Source organism: Chenopodium album, chromosome 8 (genome assembly GCF_948465745.1).
Source record: "Chenopodium album chromosome 8, dcCheAlbu1.1, whole genome shotgun sequence".
In the NCBI taxonomy this organism is placed as follows: Eukaryota; Viridiplantae; Streptophyta; class Magnoliopsida; order Caryophyllales; family Amaranthaceae; genus Chenopodium; species Chenopodium album.
In genome coordinates, this window is record NC_137841.1 from 2,965,379 (window position 1) to 2,992,904 (window position 27,526).

Genomic DNA, 27,526 nt, shown 5'->3' on the forward strand with positions numbered 1-27,526 from the left:
TGTTATTTATATTTGTATAACCCAGACCTGCATTTATGAATTCAACAAGTAGTGCACTCATTAGACTAATAAATTTAGATGGTTTCAAATATCAAATACTCCCTCCGTCCCAAAATACATGAGACGTTGGACTTTTTTTCACTATTCATACATTAGGTTTGATCACAATTTTTTACTAATATAATAAAAATATATATTATCGTAAAATATGTTGTTAGATAGGTTTCAATATTAAGTTTCTTAATATAATTTTCATTACTCGTAATATTATATTATATAAAAATAAAGTCGAATTAATGCATTGACATGTGTACAATGTTGGATTGTGTCATGTATTATGGAATAGAGGAAGTAAATTCTAATAAGGTTCAATCTAGTCGGGAATAATAAGGTTTTTTTTTTTTTTAACAATACATAGGAGAAGTATAAAAACTAAGAAAGTTGGATTAACAATTAAAACTAAAAAAAAAATAAAAATAAAAAAAGGACAATTTGATAACCAAAATAACCTACGAGTACAAATCACATGTGGCGAAAAGAACTTAGGAAGCGTTGATATAATTATATTAATTACTTGTTGTGTGAAAGTATATATGATGAAGTAGTACGTGAAGTACTCGAATTAGATATCTCAAAATAGAAATGTTACATTTATGTTGTAATAGGAGTATATATACTTTATTCGTTGACAAAACCTAACTACACTATTAATTACGAATTACGGAAATTCTATACGTGAATTCATTCCAAAGACTAGTGAACACATAAAATTGCATGGATTGAAACTTTGGAGAAATAAATTAATGCATGACATCCTTTTTTTTTTTTTTTTTTTTTTTGGGCCGCCTTTAAATCCTATGCACACAACGATTGCCCCTCCTAAAATAGCTCAGGGTCAACCTTATCAGATTTCTCAAAAGTAAGATTCTTTTGTACAAATTACGCAAAAGTGTGATTAATCTTTTTAAAAGTTTTTCATTTTTTTTGATGTGTAACAATTTATCTTTGCACAAACATAAAAGAGTCCTAACATTTATCAGCGATCATAAAGCAGAAAAATGTACGACGTATAAGAAACAAAGTGACGTACCTCAAATAATGACAACAGTTCGTTGTTGCACCTGGGCGAAAAATAGACGACCAAGAGAGGGGTTCGATAGATGAAAAAGGTGAGTAGCTGAATTTATATATATTATAAATTTTGCAAATTGCTTAAAAGACCTTGCCCCTTGGCATTACAGTTACCATTGACTAATCTGGATTTTTTAAGTCAGCTTGGAGTAGGTTTAGATGGAATGAATGAATTAAAGTATAAGTGTCACCGCTATAAGAATATTGTCTTTTCGTAGCAATTATTTCGTAGCCATTGTACATTCACTACAATATGCACATATGTTTGTGAAATAGTAGAGGAATCTGTATTATTTTACGTACAATCGATATAGTAATAAACACATATGAAATCTATACGAAAAACATAATAATGTATATTCATCTTCTTTTGCACATTTATAAAAAAGTATATCGTTTACAATCGCCATTAAAACCCAAAAATCGATATGATAAACCTTTATTACACCAGATTTTAAAATTTTGTTTAGCAAAGAGAACGTAAAATATGTCATAGCTTATTGGAAAAACATTTAATATTAGAGTTGGAAGTTGCCTGTTTGAAATCTTTGAATCTCATATATATCATATGTAAGGATTTTTTTTTTTAAGAAAATGAATTCAACATTTGTAGCGAGTATAATCCCTACAATAATCACCACGATTGAATGTAATTTTCATACTGATTAACGAGGACAACCCTAGCGAAAGTGCATGAAAAAACACTACTAAAGGCTATGGTAACAAGAGATGTTATATCAAATAATTATTTGTTGGGATATTTTTTTTTGTAACAATTACAATCGATATCAAATGTTAAAATAATCATTATGAAAAGGTAATTTATTTTCTTTTAGTGCACGTGACAGTTTTCTCACATTTTTCTCCCTACTATTTACATCTCTTACCTCTCTTCTCACACTCTTATTTTAACCCTTCCTACATACTTTTTCTTGTAAGGAAAGAAACCGAAAAATAATCATAGGCGGATTCAGGGGGTCTACCAGGACTTCCCCCTATGCTCAGATTTTGATACATATAAATAAACAATCTTGTGCAAAGTATATAAGTTTTATAGTTGGTTTAGTTACTTGATGCATAATAAGGATTTAATTTCCCTTGTTTGCACATTTCTCTCTCTCTCTTTTTTTTTTTTTTTTTTTTCGTGTGCATTTCTTAAACTCATATTCGGTATTCCTTTATGGCTTTATTAATTGAAATATTTTATAATTTCGGCTCTGTTTATAAATAAATCGTGGATTTGTCCTTGAAAATATATATATATATATATATATATATATATATATATATATATATATATATATATATATATATATATAAATTGTTATTCATGGAGAATTATTTTCTCAAAAAGTTGTTTTCCATTAAAATAAAGGAAAAATGGAAAAGAAAAATCCAACCTTTGCACTTTTTCCTTACAAAAATCCAACCTTCATTTTATTCCTCAAAAATCCAACCTTTATACCCCTCTTTCTTCAACAGGTCCATTTTACTTGTGACCTGATAAACAGGTTAAAAAAGTTTTTTTTTTTTTTTTTTTTTTTTTTTTTTTTTTTTTTTTTTTTTTTTTTTTGCATTTTCCCTTCTCACTCCTATTCTTTCTCACTCCTCTCACCTCATCCACTGAAACCACCAACCCCACCTTCGCCACCACCACTCATCACCGCCGTTTCACCTCTCCTCCCCTCCTTCACTCTCATCCTCCCTCTCTATCTCTCTCTCACCTATTCTTCCATGGATCAGCCCTCACCCTCGGCTACAGGGGGCTTACGAATCCAAGAAATCCGAGGGTTTGGGAGCCGCATCTGGGTTCGTGGAGGGGTAGGGCTTGCGAAGGGTGGTTTTTCGGGGATGTTTCAGGTAGGGAGGGTTTCTGGTAGGAAGGTTTTTACTTTTTAGGGGCTAGGTTCAGGGAGGGTTTCGGGTTTTTAGGGGCTAGGTTTCAAGGAGGGTTTCGGGTTTTTTAGGGGCTAGGTTTCAGGGAATCGATGGTGGGTTTTTAGGGGCTAGGTTTCTGGGAGGTGTAGTGGCGGCTGGGCGGTATGCGGGGCTTGGGTTTGGAGTTGGTGGCTGGGCGGTTTGCGGGGCTTGGGTTTGGAGTTGGTGGCTGGGTGTGTGTGTCGGTGGTAGGGGAAGGTGGTGGTGGTGTGAGTTGGGTTTTGGTGGGCGCACAGGGGAGGGAGGGGGAGAAGGAGTGGTGGCATGGGAAGGTGGTGGTGGTGGTGGTGGATAGGGATTTCTGATTTTTTTTTTTTATTATTATTTTTTTTTAATAATTAAAAAAATAATTAACCTATTAATAGCCGACACGTGGCATATGACTTACAAAAATCGGTCATCAACAGGTAATGGACCTGTTGAAGAAAGAGGGGTATAAAGGTTGGATTTTTTAGGAATAAAATGAAGGTTGGATTTTTGTAAGGAAAAAATGCAAAGGTTGGATTTTTCTTTTCCATTTTTCCTAAAATAAATAGAGCCAAATTCAAATTGATGTTGAGTTGTATTATGCCCTTGGGAGAATATTACAGAACTTGTTGTATTGGATTTCGACTAACGAGTTACAGACAACTAAATTGAATATTCAATTTTCTACATAACATGCTAGCTAGTTATTACTCGAATAAAGTAAATACTACTTCCTATATGCGTAATTAGTTTATTACCTCCATAATATTAAAGACTTATCACACTTATTCTTCGGAGTGTTGGTGAATACTCAAAAGTCAAAACGATGAATTAGGTTTACTAAGATTGAACATTTAATCAATATTATCAATTTATTTCTTTGATGGATTTATGGGATTTCTACACTACCCTAGCAAAATGTAGTTAGAATTAGCAGTCGAATGTTAAATTATACAAATAAAAAGAAATAAAGAATCATATCATTTATTGTTTGATTAAATTTAAACCATGCATATAAAGTAATCAATTAAACCTCACTCTTGTTCTTTTTGTTTGAGGACAATAAGGGTATGTAATTGACTAGTTATTCCCTTAGGTTTTAGAGAATAATTACAAAAAAAAAAATGTAGAAAATGCCTAAATGTTCACCCAAACATTCTAACAAACACTTGGTAATGGCAGTAGTTAATTGAATCTGTTTCTAACAACAACAATAACAATAAAAAAACAAACAAACATAACATGTTCTAATTGTTCTTTTTACCTTATTTTTGTTGAACTAAAATAAGATACTCATATAAACAAGACTCCGTATTTCATTGTTTAGACTTTTGGAGTTCTTTGAGTAAATTGCGGTTGATAGTGATCCGCTATTCAAGCTGAAAGAAACCGTACTAGTCTGTAGTTATTTAGTATCCGTTAATCCCCAAACGATACAAAACAAAACCTAATGAATAATAGAGATAAGTTATAAGAAGAATAGGGTTATAATTAAGTCCTGATTTGATTGTTAGTAAATTTTATTAGAGATGAATAGTACTAGGCTTTGGTACTCGTATAAACAAGACTCCGTATTTCAGTGTTTAGACTTTTGGAGTAGTTGAGTAAATTGCGGTAGAAGTGATCCGCTGTTCAAGCTGAAAGCCTGAAAGATACTGCGATTGTTAATAATTAAAGACTCAATTGTTTTAGTCTTTCATTAACATTAACTACCAGTACTAGTCAGTACTCAGTAGCCAATACCAATAAAACAGGTTGACTTTATTATAAAAACAGGTTGACTTCGAAAACCGAAATTCTAGATAATTGTTCAAGCTAGATTTTATTTTACTAATAATTTATATCATGGTTAACTTCAAAGATTCTTGACCTCATTAAAAATTTTAAAATATACTTGATGTACGGAGTATCGATTATCGATGTATTGAGCACTATCGATTCAAGCGATATTTTATTGAAAGATACTTGCTATACTGTTTGACTCTCTAAAACTGATGTTACAAACATTAATGGCGTTACAAGATCAGAGAATTTATTTAACATAGCATTATTTGATTGCAGGGAGTTATCACAAAAAGTGTAAGATTGCACAATGTATGACAAAAAAGTGTAAGATTGCACTATGTAGATGGGTTCTCGCTTTCCAAAAAAAAAAAAAAAAAAAAAGGAATATAAATGGATCTATCCTCAATTTTTTGATAAATTATGGAGTGCTAGATAGAAATTAAACCGTTTTAATTTAGGTAATACGTTGTAGATTTTATATTCAAAATTAGGTAGTCTCCAAACATGATATCAAAAATTAGGGTGATAAAAAAAATCACAAATTCAAATTTCACATTTCACATTTGTCTAGTAGCCCTCTTTTTAATGTGGAATGAATTCAATTTGTAAGCACTGCATGCTTCCACATTTCACAGTTCACATATTAGAAATCATTGTGTTTTGAAAACACCAAATATAAAATTAAAAAAAAAAAAAAAAATCTGCAAGTAGAAAAAAACTAGGAAAAATAAGACATCATTTATTAGGGTGGTCGGGGTTTTCGGAGGTGGAGGAGAGGTCGCCAAAGGTTTCTGAGGGTGTGGGAGGGCCAATTAGGGTTTTTCGAGTGTGGTGGGCTGGGTGGCTGGGGTTTTTGGGGGGTGGGGGAGGTTTCTAGGTGGTTTCGAGGGTGGGGGAGGTGAGGTTCTAGGTGGTTTCAAAGGAAGAGAGGTGGAAATCGAAGAGGAAAGGGAACGACTGGTCGCTGGCGCCAAAAAAGGGGAGGAGGTCTGGGTGGCGGCGGCGCCGGCAAAGGGAGGGGCTGGGCTGCTGGTTCAGTGGGGAGGATGGGTTTTTTTTTTTTTTTTTTAAAAAAAATTTAAGTTAATTATTAAAAAAAGAAAATTTTGATAATTACCACTATCTATTGTTGCCAAAATTGAAAATACCACCTCTAGTATTTTTTTTTTTTTTTTTTTTTTGAATTTTACCACCTAGTTTTTTTCCATAAGTTTTGAAAATCCCACCACTTTGTGAGATGACGTCATTGTGGGACCCACAATTTCGTTTTCCCTCTCTTTCCCTCATTCTTCATTCAATTTTCCCAATTCTTCTACTCCCATCTTTCAATTTCATCTCCGAAATTTGATGTCTTTTACAAAAATTTCGCAAATTAGGTTATAATTTCTATAATCTAACCTAAAACGAAGTGAATTGATTAGATTAATTAGGGTTTGGGTAATTAATTTGGGGGTTTTGCTAAATTGGACAAATTAGGGTTTATGAAGTTAAAATTGAATGAATAAGTGGACAATTAAACAAGTAATTCCCACGAATAAACCCCTAATTTGTCTAATTTAGCAAAACCCCCAAATTGATTACCCTAATTTGTCAAATTTAGCAAAAACCCTCAAATTGATTACCCAAACCCTAATTAAACTAATCAATTCAGTTCGTTGTAGGTTAGATTGTAGAAATTATAACCTAATTTGCGAAATTTGTGTAATTGAAATCAAATTTGAGAGATGAAATTGAAAGAAGGGAGTAGAAGAATAGGGGAAATCGTGGGAAAGAGAGAGAAAACGAAATTGTGGGTCCCACAATGACGTCAACTCACAAAGTGGTGGGATTTTCAAAACTTTTAGAAAAAACTAGGTGGTAAAATTAAAAAAAAAAAAAAAAAAAAACTTGAGGTGGTATTTTCAATTTTGGCAACAATAGATGGTAGTAATTATCAAAATTTCCTTAAAAAAATAATAAAACTAACCGTGGTTAATGATTTTAACTAAAAAGTTATTAACCATGGTTTAATATTAACTAAATTGCTTCATTAAATTCACCATTGAAAATTATAATTAATTAAAGTTTACCAAGGATAATAAGAATTTTTTCAATTTAATTACCACTTAGAAAATTAAAAAGTTTAGTGTTACCATTGAGAATTTCCCTTTTTTTTGAACAATTTGTAATTCCGCATCAAGTAATGCAATAAATATTAATTAAATAAATAAAAAGTTTGTTTCATTTATAAATTAATAAACTTTATCTACTAAATTGTTTTTTTGTAAATGGTGGTTTTTTTGTAAATTGTGAATTAATCATTTGCCCACTTTTTTTTCATGTTAATTCACACTTTACTTTAGGAAAATTATGTTAATTTAGGCAGCATTATTATTTATGTAAAAAAATATTATTATAAAGATTGCTACTCGAATTTGGAATGCTCGAGTGAGAGTGAAGGGGCTTAGAACAAGAAATAGGGTTGACTTCCAAAATTATTTCCGTAAATATATTGTGGTTTCGCTGAGATTGGACAATGGTACAATTGTGTTTTTATATTTGTATATTTATTTATATATTAACAATTGGATGTTTATTTAAGGTCTATTAATGGAATTATTTAAAATAAGAAAAAGAATATGCAAATTTTAAGTTATGTATCAATACACATAATTATATGATACAACTGTATTGCATGTAATTTATTGTTGGGAAATTCTCAATGGTAACACTAAACTTTTTAATTTTCTCAGTGGTAAATTGCAAAAATTCTTATCATCTTTGGTAAACTTTAATTTATTATAATATTCAATGGTGAACTTAATGAAGCAATTTAGTTAATATTAAACCATGGTTAACATATTTTTAGTTAAAATTATTAACCACGGTTAGTTTTATTATTTTTTTTTAATAATTAACGTAATTTTTTTTAAAAAAAAAAAACACCCCACCCCCTTCCCCGAACAACATTCACCACGCCGGCGCTGGCAACCCACCTCATGCCCCAACCCATGCCGGCGCCCAACCACCTCCCTGGTACATGCCTCGGCCTCCCCAACCCGTCGCGCCTATCCCCTGTCCCTGAAACCCACCTCCCTTTTCCTCGAAAACCCTAGAAACCACCCTCGAAATCCCCCATCCGGCTAATACCCCACCATAAAAAACATTAATCAGGCATTTCCCACCTTCGAAACCGATTGGTTTCAAAAACCATGGCCTTCGTCTAGAAGCAACGTCCTTGAATTTCGCCGCAAAAAATCGATGATTTTGTCCTGATTTTCGCCGTTGATTTTTGATGCTGGTTTGTGTCGTGGGTTCGGGTCCGATCTTGCGGAGGAGAGGGAATTGGGAAATTGGGGAAGGGGAGTCCGACAGGAGAGGGGTTAAAGGTGTGGTTGCGGATTTCAGGGGTGAGGAATGAGAGGTTGGCGAATTTCGGGAGTGAGGGATGAGCGGCTGACGGTTTTCGAGGTGAGGGATGAGAAGTTGGTGGTTTACGAGGGTGGAGGGTGAGCGACTAGTGGTTTTCGGGGGTGGGGGGATGAGCGGCTGGCGGTTTTCAAAGGTGATGGATGGTCGCCGGCGTTAAGGGGTTTGGGTGCCGGCAACGGTGGGTGGGGTCGGCAATGAAGTGCATTGGCGCTGGAGGAGGGGAGGCGGCTGGGGTTGGTTGGGGCACCAGTGGGTGGGGTTGGGTTTTTTTTTTTAAATAAAAATAATTTAATTATTTAAAAAATGTAAAAACTAACTATGGTTAATGAGTTTAGATTAAAATAAGTACGAATTTTTCACCAAATACCACTGAGTTAAAGCTTAATTCACCATATACCATAGAAAACTTTCTAATACACCATATAACCTTCAGTTTTACGAAAATGTCACAACTTGCCCTTTCCGTTAACTCAGTTAGTCATTAATGTTAATTGTGCCACATGGCAGCTTATAATTGGTTCTTATTAATATTCTTTATTTAATTAACTAACTTTAGAGAAATTATTTTAAAATTTTTAAAAAAAAAAAACACCACCACTTTAGCCACCGCTGCCACCAGCCTAGCCCTGACCCTACCCCCAGCAGGCCGGCGATCGTCCCCCCTCCCCGCCGGTGAAATTCCCGACCCCAGCCACCTTTCCCTCCGGAATTCCCAGCCACCACCTGCGAGTTCCCCTATCCCTCTCGAATTCCCAAGCACCACCTACAAATTCCCCTTTCCCTCCCAAAATCTCCAGCCACCACCTTCGCGCGGCAGCCTAAATCCACTCCCACACGTCGCCGCCGCCCAACTCGCCGAAAACCACCACCCCGAAACCCTAAAACATCAAAATCGAAACCCTAGATTTTGGTTTTAGGATTTTGACATACGTGGTGGTTTAGTTTGGGGTGGAAATGACACCAATAGGGGCGAAATTGATTCGTCGGCGCGGGAGAGGGTGGTTTGGGCGCTGACTGGTGGTTAGCAAAGGGTTCTTCGAGGGAGATGGGTTGTTTCGCGCTGGTGGTTCGATTGTTCTTCTAGGATTTCGCCGGTGGTACAAGAGAAAGGGAGTACGGCGACCCGACGGGGGTATTCTCGTCGAATATCATGTCAGTGCAGGGGTTGTGGTCGGAATTCGGCGCCAGCGCAAGGGTTATGGTCGAATTTTTCGCCGACCGGTGGTGACTGGCTGGGTGGAGGGACGTGGGTGACTGGAGGGACGGTGGTGACTGGCTGGAGGGACGTGGGTGGCTGGGTTTTTTTCTTTTTCTTTTTTATTTTATTTTTTTAATTAAAATTATATAATTATTTTAAAATTAAGTAATTTAAAAGGGAACCAATCATATGTTGCCACGTGGCCTTATTAGCCTTAATGACTAACGGTGTTAACGTCCGTTAGTCATTAATGACATGTTGTGACATTTTAGTTAAACTGAAGGTTATACGGTGTATTAGAAAGTTTTCTATGGTATATGGTGAATTAAGCTTTAACTCAGTGGTATTTGGTGAAAAAATTATCTTTGGTAATCAAAACTTAGGTTTATTAAAGATAATAAATTTTTTTGTAATTCACCACTCTGAAAAGTAAAAAGTGTGGTGTTACCAATGAGAATTTCCCTTTATTATTTTATAAATAATTTCATGTAATTTGTTAATGTATAAATAATTTCACGTAATTTATTAATGTATATATAATACTGTTTTAGTTAATTTGTACAAATAATGGAAAAAGGGATCTAGAATATGATAATAAAGAAGAACAACATACTCAAAACACAATAATCATTTTGTAATTATTTTTTGAATATCGATGACAATAGATGATAGCACCATTCTATTTTTGTATGATAGGGTAAATTCTTATTTGGTTGTCTCGTGAGATATTTAATTGGTTAGGTGGAAAATTATTTAAAGGTCTAAAAAAGCTTGGGTTATTAAGAATTAATATATCATCTTTTGTAGAATTAGAAAATAATGTAAAGATACTAATAATGAATTGGCGAAAAGCAATGAATTGTTAATAGATAATGAAAATGATAAAAAGAAAAAGAAATTGAAAAGATTTCTAATCCATGATAAAGACATCATCGATGCTCTAAAAGAAGGATGGATGAATTTTGTGAAAGATTCTCTAAAAAAAGGAGGGATAAATTTTGTGAAAGATGCTCCTGTTGTGTATAAGTTTTTCTCACCAAGTGAATTAGTTTAAAGTAAATTTCTTATTATTATATTCGTCTTTAACTTGTGTGATTTATTAATTTTGCTAATTTTTGTGTTTGTTTCTATATAATATGTTTTTTCAATGCATGTATTGCCTTATCTCGATTCCATATATAGGATTGTGTTTGAATGCTGATAAATTTGCAAATTAGTTTTTTCCACAAATAAGTTCAACATATATTAGTCAACATGATCTTTACCTTGAAGAGATTATAGTAAGAGAAACTAGTTTTCAGCAAGAGTTCAGGGGGTTGAACAAATTATGGTTAGTATATGATGTTAGCAATGATCATTTTCCATTACAAATTGGCAGTATCAAAACTAATTAGTTAAAATGGAATATGTTAGTTATATATAGACATGCTGATATTTATGTCTGCATGAAGGTAAGAAGTTTGACATATACCTCATGTCCGTGGGAACATGGGAAATGTTTCTTTTCTTTAGCTACAATCATCTTATAATTTGTTTGGCACCGAAATCACATCAAACCGTTTTTATTAGGATTTGACTATCTTAAGTTTCTTTGTTTTGATTAATAGGAAGCAGCATTTGAGGGGCAGAAAGCAAGTGTAGTCATTGAATACATTCTTAAGCTATTAAGCTAATAAAATTAGCTCAGCCACCTTAGCATTTGTTTGATAACTTTGTAATTTTCATTGACTTGATCAAAATCTGATCATTTGGGTTATGTATGCTGATAAAGATTTTAGGACTTTATATCTATGCTAATACTATGGTAGGAAATGAAATGATAAGGGGTATTTTTGGAGGACAAAAAAAAAAGGTTACCAGTGGTATGAGTAAAGACTGTTCAACATTCACTACTAACTATTGACTATCTCCTTGATGATCTTTGAATTTTTTTGGTCTTATGCTACATATAAATAAGTTGGCATTTGTAATTTGATATACAGGATTGGTTGGGATAGTAATTCTCATGAATAAAATATCCACTGGTTTGGACAATTCTATAACATATCAGATTGTGAACTCAATCAGGCATAACATTCTATCCATATTATGAAAGGAACTGCTCTCATTTCTCTCCTCTTACCCGCTCCTGAGACATATTACCTCTTTGATGATATAATACTTTTTGCAGATGGACAAATCGTGTATCAAGGTCCTCGAGAACATATTCTAGAGTTATTTGAATTCATGGTCTGGGCTTCAAATGTCCTTAGAGAAAGGGATTTTACTGACTTTATACAAGAATTAATATAATTCTTCCTGTTACTTGATTAAAAGATTCAATTCACTTATTAATATATAACTTTTTTTTTTATCTTCAACCTATTATATCAAGGAAAGATCAAGAACAATATTGGTGTCATGAGAATGAACCTTATACATATGTAACTGTCAAGGAGTTTGCGGATGCTTTTCAATAGTTCCATTGTTGAACCTTAATTGAGTAGTTTTGATGATAATTGAAAAGAAACTTTAACTTCAAAAGTAAAGGTGAAGTTGACTCAGGGAGTGGAAGAGTAATCTTGACTATAAAGATCCAAGGAGAAATAATGAAAGATAAAAAGAATAGAAGAAGAGTTCCTCATTTTAACTAGAAGTGATCCTTCCAGGAACACAGAGAGAAGCTTCCTAGTAGGAGCTAGACAACAAGCTAAGGAGACTAGCTTGGAGTGGTGTTGAAGATAGCAAGCTAAGTTCCAGAACAACTTGTGGTCAACGAGTTCTAGTGTGCCCCAAGTCTCCAATTGGGAAGACTAATTAAAAATACATAAGGGGGCCTAGTTACTCTTGTGGTTTATAGAAATTTCAACTATTGGAAGATGTTTAGCGTGGATTAAGAAGCGTAGATGTATAAACTAATTTTCAAAAACCAGATTAAACCTATTTGTTGGATAGGGTAATTCAATTGGTATAGCCATGCACAATTAGATTGTGTAGATGTATAAAACTCACTCAGCAGTGTAAAACAAACTATATTAAACCTGTTTATTTGATAGGGTTACTCAATTCATAGTGACTCAAATATTAGCTACGGCCGGCTTATCCAGAGCTTGCTATCAAGACTAAGGCAAACTATTGTCCCTTGATTATTGAGTTGTTCCTATTTATAAAAAATGATAAGAGCTACTCTTTCGGCTTTGCCTATGAGCTCACTAGGGACAAATAACCAAATAAATTGCCATCTACCAAGTATAAGCCAAGGGTACCAATTCTCTCAGTAGATCGATTTTAGTACAATCGATTTTAGTATCACCCAACAACAGTGAGTTAGCGAGGCAAAGTCCTGTACACTGTATAGGGTTTAGCAAGTCTTGTACATTGTACAGGGCTTAGCTCCTCTATTAAGGGGAATTAAATATTGGTGATGCTGCTGCAAGTCCTGCAACACTTCATCGTATTGGGGTATTGTACCATTTTTGTTGTAAACAATCTCATTGTGAAGTTTTAAAGGGAATGGGCAAGAAAATTTTCTAAAGCGTTTGTACATAAGTCATAGAATTGCATCTCTTAAAGCTATAATAAAACCACAGACAGAATCAAAATCACAATTGCAATAATCACAAGATATCTATTCCAATGAGTACCAGCATATACGTTGAGATCCTTACATATACTTTGGGGTGTTGATCAAACTATCAAGAACGCAAAGTAGTCAATGATGTAAGAGTCAATGTAATAATGACATTGTTCGAATACCAATGTTCCAAAACAAAGATTATGTTTCATCCGTCACCGCAACCCTTGGAATCTCCAAAACCTCTTTTACAAATCGTATGTCAAGTAAATTCTTACTTTATCTTGGTACAAATTTGACTCTAGCTTCACTTAGTTCACTTACACTTGAAGTAAACTCAAAATTCTTGTTGGTATTAGGTAATTGATCGAGGCAGAAGGAAGGTAACATGTTCTTTAAAAAATCAACCAGATGTTTTACATCCGCACTTGCTATCCTTGGAGGAACAACATCCCTGTATCCGTGCCATAGTTCATCCAAACCCCCTGCCCCTTTTCCAAATGAGCCTTTTTTCCTCAAGACCATGGAAAAGGTTAAATTCAATAACACCCTGTATCTCTGTCGTAGTGCATCCAAACCCCCAGCCCCTTTTCCGAATGTGCCTTTAACTCAAGACCACAGAAAGTTTAGACCATCTGAACTACCATCACTAGCTAAAGGATTCTAAACTTATCTTTGAGAAAAACCAATCAAATAAACAACTATCTCAAGAAAAAAGGTAAAGTTTTACATTACGACCTCCGCAATCCATGTACCCGAATTCGAAGGTTGGAATTGTTTAAGAATTGTTCAAATCTTAAAGGGTAGATTTGTTTTTAATTAATGTGTTTAGAGTTTTTCAAAAGTTATATCATTGACAAGGCTCTTGTTTGTATTTATGAAGTTCCAATACAAGAAAATAAATAAATCCAAACAACCTATCAATTTATGTTGTGCCCAACTAATAGTCACTCCAAATAATATCTTACACACACGGTCATGTAGAAGAAGGTACCCAACCGTGTAGACAGGCTCGTCTGCAAAACCACACAATCATGTAGAGTAAGGTACACGATAATGTATATCACATGGTCATGTAGTAAGGTACACGACCATGCATGTAGCAGATAGTTATACTATAATGAGTTTTTAACCAAGGAGTTACTTACACCTGCTCGGTCGAATAAATCAATCCGATTAAGTCTGAGATAAAACCTTTTCGGTTGCATTACTAACTCCAACAATTATATCCTGTTAGATACCCAAGCATCTCATCCGTGGCATAAAAACATGTGAAAAATTGATGTAGTTCAACTCCAAAGCAACTAGATGTACGTGATGTTACCAAAGAATACATAAAAATATTCCAACAGTGTGTAGGCTTTTGAAACTTGAGTTCTTCCTTACTACACTAATTTTTCATTTCATTATTCAGGGCAAGATCAGATAAATCCAATACTCAATCAGGTGCTTGGTGCCGAAAATCTAGAAAACGTACAAGCTAAGATATTATAAATTCAAAATAAAATCAATCTAATTATGTTTATCAAAAACTACATCAATCAATCATTTATGGTCAATCACTTCCGTCATTAATTTGGTGATAGTTCTTACCCTCAATGTGTTACAAGCAATGTTTAGATATTAGGCCATATTGTATGAATAGCTATTGTGCCGATGATAGATTACGAGCCCTAATCTCTTTCTAGGTTGTATATATACTTGTGCATATGCTAATACAACACACACTACTCTATTCTCTCTATACTCAATATTATTGACATGGTATCGGAGCCGAAACAACGCTAATTAAAACCCTACAATTCTAATTTTTACATTATAAAATTCTTAATTTCTTCACCGAATCTTCTCTATTTTCAATAATCTGTTCTAATTTCTTCTATAAGCCTCTCTGTTTTTCTTTGATTTTTTTTCTAATCAACAATGGTGGATGAAACGAAAGTCGACCCTACTTCTCCCTATTACCTCGGCGCTGGTGATCAGCCGGGGAATCAGATTACTAATGTCATTCTCAAGGGTGAAAACTTTCTTGCTTGGTCTCGTGCTATCTCCCTGTCATTGAAATCAAGGCGCAAGTATGGGTTCATTGACAGTACTATCACAAAACCTTCTAATTCACCTAAGTTACTTGATTGGGACACTGTTAATTCTATGCTTATTTCTTGGATTCTGCGCACTATCGATCCCAAAATTGCTGCTTCCAATCCTTACATTGAAGAGGCACGGAAGTTATGGGTTTATTTGGAAAAGAGGTAATGCGAGGCTAGTGGCCCTCGTCTCCAACAGTTGCGGGCTGCTATTGCTACTTGCAAGCAATTGAAGGCTATGTCGGTTGAGGATTATTATACCACATTGATGGGTTATTTTGATGATTTATTGCGTCTCAAACCCCCTCATGGATGTGAATGCGGCAAGTGTACGTGTAATGTTGCCGAGAAATATGAATTGGATAGGGAGGAAGAAAAATTACACCAATTCTTGATTGGCATTGATGATGATAAGTATACTCTTGTGCGTACGAACCTTCTTACTCAGCAGCCCCCGCCGACCTTAGACCGTGGTTATCAAGCGTTCCTTCAAGAGGAACGTTCTCGTGGGATTGCTCAAGGGAAGGCATCAATGGAGAAGGTCGAGGCTCATGTATTTGCTATTCAAGGTGATGGTCGTCGCTCCTTTCCTCCTCCACGCACGGAAAAATCAAAGCTACATTGTTCTCATTGCAAACGCTCGGGTCATGAAAACTCCGACTGCTTTCTTCTTCACGGCTTCCCCAATTGGTGGCTAGAAAAATATGCCAAAAAGGGGGGGATGCCACCTATGGTCAGCAGCCTACGGCCTATGGCAGCAGGCCCCCTGCTATGGCTGCTGCCCCTGCTTCTGCTCTTGTTTCTGCTGCTGCCGATTCCACCAAGCCACGAGCTGCTTCTGCTTGTGCTCATGCTGTTAGCAGCCCTCTTGGGGCTTCTTCCAGGCCCTCCCAAGACACTCTTGCTGCTCTATCTGACCTCCAACCCGAACATGCTCGTATGTGTAGGGAATAAATTTCAAGCGTTAAACCCCTAGCTTGAACCCCACTGTGATCATACACTAAAGTACGGTGGCGTCCAAAAGGGAAGAATATAGAGCAAAAGAGTCGCCAACAAGTTTTAGGAACTTTGATAGGCGTGTCGCGTACCTAACAATAATAAACCTAACTAGACCACTACTATGTAGACGGGCAAGCAAGGGTTGGATCCCAAGAGACTATGGTTCAACTAATTAAATAGACTCAAGCAATTACTAAGCAAGTAGCCAAATCAAATAAATGGGAATCAATATCTAAAGAACCAATTAAAACGATAAAATCTAGTAAAATGACAATTCAATGCTAAAAACATCCAAGATCAAGCATCACCACGAATACAATTAATGCAATAGTCGTTCTACCCCTAACATATAATTCAATTGATTAATGAGGAAAAGTAATCCATGAGTAAATACCAATGGTCTCTCCCGAGTTATCAATGGCTTCTCTAATCACAATCAAGCCTACTTCCGTGGAATCATGCAAATTAAAGACTTTGAGCACATTACTCTAACTTCCTAATCATCCGTTCAACTACTCCCGTGATGAACTTCAAACCCAAAATTGATTTATTTAAACCCGTTAAAACCCAACTCCCGTTGTGATTAAAACAATGGATTATTAACAATACTAATTATCCTTAATCTAGCATTGGCATGAGCACAATCAATTAATCAATTCAATTGCAATTATCATTAGAGAATTTAAAGAATTAAATCATGCATCAATCATATTCGGGTTCCGCTAGATCTTGGAATAAAGAAACTACTCACACATATTAACGAAAGCAAAAACAATATTCAATGAAGAAAACATGATTAATAAGTAATAAAAAGTAAAAGAAGAAATAAAGATGAACACCAATTGCTTGAATGAAGAAAAGTACCAATTGTTGATGAACAAAGATCAAAACTTGAAAGTGCAAATTAATCTAGATCTAGAGAGAATATTAGGGTTCTAATGAAGGCTTAAAAGCTAGAATATAATAACTAAGTATGTTTTATCGGGGTTTACAATGGGTATTTATATCCCTTAATTAAGAAATCCCGAAAAATAAGAAAAACGGGCTTCGCGAAACTCCGCCCGGTCAGACCGGGCAAAGCCGCCCGGTCGGGCGCAACAAACAATTCGTGTCCTCGCACAATACCTTGCTCGCCCGGTCTTCCAGGGCAATGCCGCCCAGTCCGGGCGGATGAGAATTAAACTTTTCATTTCTTTTCTTCTTCGCCCTGGCTGCCAGGGCAATGTTACCCTCCAGGGCGGACACGGGTAAAATTCTCCTTCATCTTAATAAGCTTTCGTGGCTATCCAAAACAAGTCCAAATCATCCGAAAATCTTCATATACCTACAAAATCAATCAAATAGACCAAGCCACACTAGAGAGGAGGATATTAGCGAGAAATAGCTCCGTAGAGCTTAGAAATCATACGAACATAGCTATAAAATGAGGGTAAAATATGGTATAGAATGTCTACATCAAACTTGTAAACCGTTCATAGGATGAAGGTTACACCCCTTAACGATCCAAGAGATCGTCAACTCCATAAGGTCTAGAACCAAATAAGGGTTCGGGGATGAAGGTACAAATCCAACCTAAAAGAGATTGAACCTGCCCTAATAATAGGCCTCTACTTTATTCTGATCGTATTCATGTGCGCTTTCTGACTAACATGCAATCAATAGGATTAACCCTAAACCTTTTTATCTATGTTGGTTAAATATAATGCACAAATAAATCTATTATTAGCGATCAATTGAATTTATAATCATATTAACCCTAAACAAGATTATTAATTATCTTATTAAGCGTGATTACAAGTACCAAATTCCCTTTAAACATGCAATAAAGGTGTGATCGAGCAATAAATAAATAAGAATCATAATAAATAATCATCACAATAATTATTAAATTATAATTAAAATAATCATGATCATAATTAAAATAATAATAATCATAAATAAAATAATCATCATCAAAATAACAATAATAATATTCATAATCATCATAAATTATAACAATTATAATCATAATCATGTTCATGTTAATATTAAAACATAATAATAATAGCAAGATCCTAGGCATGATACTAACAAGATTAATAACAAACCCTAGCATGTCACTAAGCATTAAAAATCAAATCTTTAGCCCTAACATGATACTAACAATCATAAATATTAGGAAGAACATAGGAAACATCGTAACAATCATATTTAATATTAAAAATACCCTAGACATGATACTAGGAACATCATAACAACAATTTAAACATGATTTCTACATCATAATATCAATTAAAACCATTAAAGCACTTACTTTGATGCTTCGTACCTCTTTCTAATAACAAAATACACACGTTAGTAACTTCAAGGAAAATAATAATCAAAACAATTAAATTAAATAATTGAAAGAGAGATTTGGGACCAAACCCTCAGAAATTAAACCTTTCACGTCTAGGGCGAAGGCAACTTCGAATATGGCTAGGTGTTTCTAGATCTTGCGAATGCGGAATTTTGTATGTGAAAACAAAGTTTAGAGAAAGAAAGAATTAATGAATGATTAAGAGAATGAGAGGATTAATTGAATGAAAACTGAATGTAGGCGAATGCTAATTAAAACTGATTGTTGATGAGAATTGGTGAATGAAAACGGAGTTTTTAATACGTTATTTATAGAGAAAATCAGCCAAAAAGATAAAATTAACAAAACAGAGTCTGAGGCACAAAAAACAGAGCTGGCGCAAACCCTGGCTAACTAGCGCCATGCACCAACACTAGCGCCAGGCGCCAATGGCTGGTGCCAGGATTGGTTCCAGGCGCCAATGCCTGGAGTCAGGCGCCAATGCCTGTTTTTAACGCGTTTTCGAAAACCAGATAAGTTTGCCTTACTGGAGAATAAAATCATATAATTTCCTCGAAAATGCTATTTGATTTTACTTAAAACTCTGAAAAGTCAACAAAAGTCAATTTATCAATGCTAATTGAATTAGGAATGAAAAGAACCTTCTAGAAGAATCTAGAAGACTAAAACCATTCCTAATTACATTAGGAATGATAAATCATATTAGGCCCTCCCCTAAATCATTGGGCCGCATATAAGGCTCAAACCGGGCCCAGTTTAGTAAATTGGTCATAACTTTCTCAATATTCATCGGAATTGGGCTTATAATATATCGTTGGAAAGGTCTTGTCAAGCTCCATCCAACTAAACTACTATTAGACCCATATCATGGACCAAACAAACTGGATTGACTGTTTTCTTAAAATAAGTTTTCAAAACCAGAGAGAAGAGAAAAGAAATTAAAACTATCCGCAACACTAGACTTTCCACACTTTCACTTCATTCGATTATGATTCGACGTGAAAGGTACTCATCACCGGATTATGATTCGATTATGCTTTTGAATATGGTTAATAGTCACCAACATGATAAGATGACTGGTGAGCCTATTTTCTTGCCTTGGGTAATCGATACTGGCGCTTCTCATCATGTTACCGGGAATGAATCTTGTTTGATGAATGTGCATTATATTTCTCCTTGTCCAGTCGGCCTCCCGGATGGTGCTCATGCTTTGGCTACTAAGGAGGGACGAGTGTGTTTAGCAGATGGCATTGTACTTGAGAATGTTTTATTTGTTCCCAAATTACATTGCAATTTAATATCGGTGTCTAAAATGATTGATGATTCTAAATGTTTTGTCCAATTCACTGACTCTTTATGTGCTATACAAGACCAACTTTCGGGGAGCCTGATTAGAGCCGGTGAACGGATAGATGGACTATATTACTTCCGGCGAATTCCTAAAGCATGTGCGGTGACCAATACAGAAGTCTCTACCTTTGATTTGTGGCATCGTTGTATGGGGCATCCGTCGGACAACATTGTCAAGTTAGTGTCTGCTATTAGTGGTAGTTCTAGCTAGTAGTAATTCTTTGAATAAAGCGTGTACTGTTTGCCCGCAAGCTAAACAATCACGGGATAGTTTTCTTATTAGTGATAGTAGAGCTAGTCGTATTTTTGAATTGATACATTGTGATTTATGGGGGTCGTATAAGACACCTTCTACCTGTGGTGCACACTATTTTTTTACTATTGTGGATGATTTTTCGAGAGGTGTTTGGGTTTATTTATTAAATGACAAAACTGAAGTTTATTCCTCTTTTTGCTCTTTTTTTTTTGCTATGATCAAGAATCAATTTGATGTTTCTGTGAAATGTGTGCGGAGTGATAATGGTACAGAATTCAAACCCATGCTCCCTTATTTTGATGAACATGGCATACTTTTTCAAACCTCTTGTGTTGGTACCCCACAACAAAATGGGAGGGTAGAGCGTAAACACCAACATATCCTAAATGTTAGCCGGGCTTTGATGTTTCAGGGTAATTTTCCAATATCTTTTTGGGGAGAGTGTGTTCTTGGGGCGGTTTATTTAATTAATCGTACTCCATCTCGTTTGTTAGATTATCAAACCCAATATGAACTTCTATTTGGTAAACAACCTAACTTTGATGTCTTAAGGGTGTTTGGTTGTCTTTGCTTTGCACACAATAAAAAAGCCAAGGGTGACAAATTTGCACCTAGGAGTAGACGGTGTGTTTTCTTGGGATATCTGCATGGGAAGAAGGGTTGGAAGGTGTATGATTTGGAGACGGGTGAGATTTTTGTGTCACGCGACTTTAAATTTCACGAAAATGAATTCCCATTTATGCTTAATGATGCCTCACCTGATTCTATTGTTGGTAATGAAAGAGTGTCTAGTGTTGATGGTGGGATCGACTTTGATTTTTTGGATGATCTTGAGCATGTTCTTGCACTTGGTGAGACCTCTATTTGGCATAACACTAATGACGGCAGCCCCGAACAGCCCTCTGCCACTATTACATTTGCTTTGGGGACTGCCGCTTCTGGTACGGTTGCTGCCAGCAGCAGCGACAGCTCTACTGTTGCCTCGAGGCTTGCTGCTGCCTCGAGGTGTGCTGGCAGTGAGTACCGCACCACCCCCCCCACCCCCCCCCCCCCCCCCCGCGGCTGCCACTGCACACCGCAGCCATGCCGCGGACAATTCTGCCAGGGGGGCAGTCCATCGACTTCTCCAGACTCTTCTCCTCATAATTTAGGATGTGGTCATCGTCCTAGGCATCCTCCGAATTGGCACAAGGATTATGTCGCACATGCTATTTCTAGTCCATCTATCTCATCCCGTTCACCGTCTACTCCATGCTCCTCAGGTACTCCCTATCCTTTAGCACATTTTGTGAATTGTGATAAATTTTCTATGCGACATTGTGTATTCATTGCAGCTGTGGATTCCGTGGTAGAGCCCCGTAATTTCAAGGAGGCTATGAAAGATGTAGGGTGGCGAGAGGCAATGTAAATGCTTTAGAAAATAATCAAACATGGGTAATGGAGAAATTACCTCCAGGGAAGAAAGCTCTTGGGTACCGATGGGTTTACAAGGTCAAGCTCAATTCTGATGGCTCTATTGAGAGATTGAAAGCTCGTCTTGTTATGTTTGGTAACCATCAGGTCGAGGGTATTGATTATAATGAGACATTTGCTCCTGTTGCTAAAATGACCACTATTCGGGCTGTTCTTGTTGTTGCTGCTGCGAAAAATTGGGAATTGCATCAAATGGACGTTCACAATGCTTTTCTCCATGGTGACCTTGATGAGGAGTTTTATATGACACCTCTGCCTGGTTTTCATGGTTCTCAACCAGGTTTGGTGTGTCGTCTTCGCAAGTCTTTGAATGGTCTTCGGCAGGCACCTCGTTGTTGGTTCTCTAAATTGGCTACTTCTCTGAAAAGGTAAAGTTTTGTACAATCGTACTCTGATTACTCTCTCTTTACTCTGCAATCTGGGTCTATTCAACTTACTATTCTGGTGTATGTTGATGATTTGATAATTTCTGAAAATAATTCTTCTGCGATTTCTTTTTTCAAGTCATATTTGAGTGACTGCTTTCACATGAAAGATCTGGGTGTTTTGAAGTATTTTCTTGGTGTTGAGGTTGCGTGAAGTCCGGAGGGCATATTCTTATGCCAACGGAAATATACACTTGATATGATTGCAGAGTTTGGTTTACTTGGGGCACGCCCGGCAGGTACTCCCATTGAGTAGAATCATACTCTGGCTAAATCATAATCTCCTTTTATTTCTGATCCTGAGATGTATCGGCGACTTGTGGGTCGTTAATTTATTTGTCTTTTACTCGACCTGATCTAGCTTATGCGGTGCATATTTTATCTCAATTTATGCAACAACCGCGACAAGAACATTGGGAGGCCGCTCTCCGTACAATGCGATACTTGAAAGGATGTCCGGGTCAGGGAATCCTTTTGAGTTCAGATTGTGATTTACATATTACAGGATGGTGTGATTCGGACTGGGCAGGTTGTCCCTTGTCGCGTCGATCTATTTCTGGCTGGTTGGTGTTTCTTGGTGCTTCTCCTGTATCTTGGAAGACTAAGAAGCAGGACACTGTGGCCAAGTCTTCTTCAGAGGCCGAATTCTGCTCAATGTCTAAAACTACTGATGAGCTGAAATGGTTAAAGGCTATTCTTCTAAGTTTGGGTGTCTCACATCCCCGTGCAATGAGTTTGTTTTGTGATAATCAATCTGCTTTATATATTGCGCAGAATCCGGTTTTCCATGAGCGTACCAAGCATATTGAAGTGGATTGTTATTATCTTCGTGATGCAATTCAGGATGGTATAACTAGTCCGTCTTATGTGAAGACGACGGACCAATTAGAGGATATATTCACAAAGGCTTTGAGTAAAAGTCAATTCATGTACTTACTTGGCAAGTTGGGCATTTGTGATTTGCATGCTCCAACTTGAGGGGGGGTGGGTATTAGGCCATATTGTATGAATAGCTATTGGGCCGATGATAGATTATGAGCCCTAATCTCTTTCTAGGTTGTATATATACTTGTGCATATGCTAATACGATACACACTACTCTATTCTCTCTATACTCAATATTATTGACATTAGAATAGTTGGTTTTAAGTCGTCGTAGTTATTCTTTTTTAGCTTCATATAAAAGCAATGAATAAACTCGGTTGTCATCATTCGGATACAAGTTTGATTGTTCATTGATATTCGTATTTGTAATACTAAGGTTAATTAGTTTATTGAGTTTGTCTCAAAAAATAGTTTATTGAGTTGAAGTAGAATTTGTTCCGTTAAAGGAGTTATTATTGAAGTTTGGTATGTACTGTACTTGTTATGTAACAACCAAAATAGAGCCTTTTTGGTGCAGCAGGCCACACCGTGTGGCCTGCTGCCAAGTCAGCAAAATAACGGATGCAGACGCGCGTATAACGAGGTTACTATTCACTCGCATAACGGGGTTACTGGTTTTGTCAGGGTTACTTGTATTTTTCAGGGGTTACTTGTTTTTTTTTTTCCAAGGGTTACTTTATGGATTACTTATTTAGGGGTTACTTGTATGGGTTAATTCAAGGGTTACTTGTATGAACTACTTATTCAATGGTTACTTGTATGAGTTACTTATTCAAGAGTTACTTATATGAGTTACTTATTCAAGGGTTACTTGTATGAATTACTTATTCAAAGGTTGTTTGTAGGCCCCACACCAAACCAGTAACACCCTACCAGTAACCCCAGACCAAAACCAGTAACACCCTACAAGTAACCGTTGACCAAACTAGTAACACCCTACAAGTAACCCCTGACCAAACCAGTAACACCCTACAGGTAACCCATGACCAAACCAGTCGTACCCTACAAATATTCTACAATCTACTCATACTATTATTGTTGTTTTTATTGCTGAATTTTGACAAAGAATGTTCGATCTAAGATTATATTCCACAAAGAAAACAAGCTCACATTTCTTCGATTCTCATCGATTTCACTACTTCAAATGTTGTTGATGATTTTAAGGTTAATTAATCGCAATTTTATTTTCACATCAATTTGACACCTAATTTCTACAATTTCCGGCTTTAATTTCAATAATTTGACAAAGAGGATAAAGAAAATGAGTGGAGTAGAGATATGGTTGTTGGTGATGTGTGGTTTGGCTCGGAGAGAGAAGCTAAGAAAAGAGGAGAGATAAGCCTTGTGGTATTTTTTAAAAAATAATAATAATAATTGTGGCTAGCCACACGGTGTGGCCAACCACATACAAAAATTTGTGCAACCAAAATATTAAACTAAATAATTTTAACGGTTAATAGTATTAATAAATGTGACTATTAAACTAAAGTATAATAGGTTTAATAAAAACTTAAAATAAAATAAAAATAAAATAAAATAAAACATTTGAAAAATTGATGTGTTTTGATTAACAAAAAATGGAGAAGTAATAAATAAAATAAAAAAGACATACATTACTAGAGCAACAAGGATAGATAATATAATTTATTGAAAACAACGTAGATTATTAGAGCAACAAAGATAGACAATCCATCATATGTTCGAATGGCTAGATTTGGCTTGGATTTATATGCTAATTGGATAGCTAGCCCTCATTTTATTATTGGTTAATACAATATCGAGTGCCTTGATGAAAACAAGATATAATTACATTATTAATTAATAAAATTACTATAAATTTGTAATGCTAAGAGAATAAAAACCACCATGATCGACCATGGATAATCGAAACAATCTTTCTTAGACAATAGAGCCTTCCTATTATTCTTCTTTGTCGTTGTAAGATATGCATTCAACTCTTGACAAACTTGAGCGTAATAGAAGCCGGGGTTTCTCATACTTAAGTTCTTGGTAATTCGATTAAAGAGATTAGCCACCTCGTCGTTACTCCCAAAAAAATGCTTAATAATCCCATGTTGAACAAGAATTTGCACTTATTCTTGAGTGTGAATCAATGCATCGAGGAAGAATAAGTAGTCGATAACATAAGAATCACAAAAATGGTGACATTGCTCGAAAAATACAATGCTTCTAAGAGTTGATTCAGTAGTATCTTGAATTATCAATGTTGGAATATGTAAGACTCCCTTTGAAAATGTAATATCAAGTAAAGTCTTACTTTCACTTGCCATAAACTTAACTCCTAACGTCTTTAGTTCCTTGGCAGTTAAAGGAAGTTCATCAGAATCTACACCATTGGTATACTCGGGCAATTGGTAACGAAGTTTTGTAGGTAAGCAACAAATCCTTAGAAAATCAACAAGGTGCATAATTTTTGGTACCTTCATTAATTTTTCTTTACCTATTGTACTACGTGCAACTTCTCTTCCCGGGAAAAAACTATAGCCTATGAAATTACAAGTAACATCCTTGAAGGAAATATCAGGATAGGCTTCACCAAATGCTACATCGTATAGATGGTTGAGAATGAAAAAAGGTAATTGATTTTCTTCTAAGAATAAATCTTGGTGCACTTGAAGCATCACGTCGTACTTGTTCTCCATAGGATGAGGTCCGAGTGAAAATTGATCGGAAATTTCCATTAATAGGAAGATGATAAATGGTGCATCGACCATTACCATCTCAACAAATTCATCACTAGAAAGAGTTATTATTTCAGCATAATAGGAACGTGCTTCCTCCTCTCACTCTCTAATTATATCAATGAATTGACCTAAGGATGTAGCATTATTGTTGCCATTTGTATAGTTAGCATTTAAGATGCCTCAATTTAAGCTCATAGGAAGATTTTAGGGTTCGATTCTTATAGTATAAAGGACCAATCGAAACAACTAAAGGGTTGTAACATTCTCTTTTTACCTTAAGTAAATATTCAGGCACCTTATAAATGCAATGCGATCCGAGTTGTTGTCGTAGTGAGGTTTCCACATCCTTGATTCTACCAGCCATTCTGTAATAATTAAAATGATAAATTGTGTACACTAAGCATTATTGTTCTTTAATTAAACTAGCTAATTGTGGGTAGAGTAGAATTAATCTCATAATTAAATCGTGTTCTATACTTCTTTATACACTGAAGATAAATGGATATTATCTAGTGAACTTGCAGAATCATACATGAAAATTTCAAATTAGAAATGTAGAAAAGATAGGTATAATAACCAAACTAGAGGAAAAAATTTATATCGAAGTAACATACACCTAGTACGTAACATCTTTTTTCAAAAGGTTAATTATGTGTAAATAAAACTCCAAATATTTAACCAAAATGTAAGTGAAGTTGGTTATTACTTTTTAGTGATAGATTAGGATTTATCTATTTTTTAATTTTTTTAAACGGGTACTGCGGGTACCCGTGACTTCAACAGATCGGCCCATGCCCCAACCCGTGAATTGAGAATTTTTAGCGGGTCGAGTACCCGTCCCAGAAAATTGTAAAAAAATGTCAAATTACCCGTCGGGTATTTTGCGGGTCTTCGGGTAATCGGAACGGGTCAAGCGGGTCGGGTTTTTTTTTAACACCCCTAGTAAGCAACAAATCCTTAAAAAATTGACAAGATGCTTAATATACGACGCCTCATTTACTTTCTCTCTACCTAAAATATGTGCGGCCTCTCTCCCAGGAATATAAGTTTCACCTATAAAATTACAAGTTAGATCCTTGAAGGAAATATGGGTGCGAGTATCAGCTCCACCAAAAGCTTCATATAATTTATTAAGAACGAAAAAGGGAAGTTGATTTTCTTCTAGAAATAAATCTTGTTCGACTTTCACTACCCATGCTATTTTTTTCTCCATAGGATCCGTAGGGAGGGATAATTGACTATTACTATGAAGCATAATGTAGTAGATGATAAATGCAGCATCGATCAACATCATTTCAACAAACTCATCACTCGAAAGACTTATTGTTTCTTCGTAGTAAGAACGAGCTTCACCCTCCCATTGTTTTATAATGTCAATGTATTGGGCTAAACTATATGCTCGGTCACCATATTTATGGATTCCGAGCTCTAGGAAGCATTCGAGGTGCCTCAATTTTAGCTCTTCTGATTTTTTTAGAGAAGCTTTTTTGTAGTAAATTGGACCGATTTAAACTACAGAAGGCTGATAACATTCTCTATTTACCTTGCGAATATGTTCAGGCACCTTATAAAGGCAGTGCGCAGAGCCGTAGATAGAGATTTAGGCAATGATCTAAGTTTGGAGGATGGCCCAGTTTCTCATGATGAGAAACAAATTTTGTATCTCACATGGCATTTTCGTAAATAAACCAATAAATTTATTCAACTGTGGAGCTCACAATAATGAAAAAGTTGTTGATTTATTCACGAAAATGTCCCCATGAGAAACAAATTTCGTTTCTTACCACGAGAAACAGGGAATTTCCCCTAAGTTTGTATTGTATTGAAGACTTCGCATTTTCAGTTTGAGCTGCCACCCCATGAGTTCTGTAAGAAAACCTAACATGAGTTCTGCCATCCCATGATTTAGGCTGATAACATTCTCTAGAATAAATAAAGTCCTTATACAATTGTAAGTTTATAAACCTAACACAGTTAGGCATAAAGCTTTCCCAAGGAGAAAAGTTACAAAAACACACTAGAATT

The 27,526-nt window shown here is 35.6% G+C and overlaps 1 protein-coding gene and 1 pseudogene across 1 annotated transcript; one reads left to right on the forward strand and one right to left on the reverse strand.

Annotated features, from left to right (window-relative positions):
- The first annotated feature begins 14,906 nt into the window (after positions 1 to 14,906).
- Positions 14,907 to 15,239, forward strand: LOC145642596 (uncharacterized). The gene has a single exon (XM_081693790.1). It carries the CDS (start codon positions 14,907 to 14,909, stop codon positions 15,237 to 15,239), a length of 333 nt encoding a protein of 110 aa, XP_081549916.1.
- Positions 15,240 to 24,610: 9,371 nt separating this feature from the next.
- On the reverse strand, positions 24,611 to 25,865 carry LOC145642597 (UPF0481 protein At3g47200-like; annotated as a pseudogene).
- Between the last annotated feature and the right edge of the window lie 1,661 nt (positions 25,866 to 27,526).

Coding starts and splice junctions, on each gene's coding strand:
- LOC145642596 (XM_081693790.1), top strand. CDS start 14,907: ATGGTGGATGAAACGAAAGTCGACCCTACTTCTCCCTATTACCTCGGC.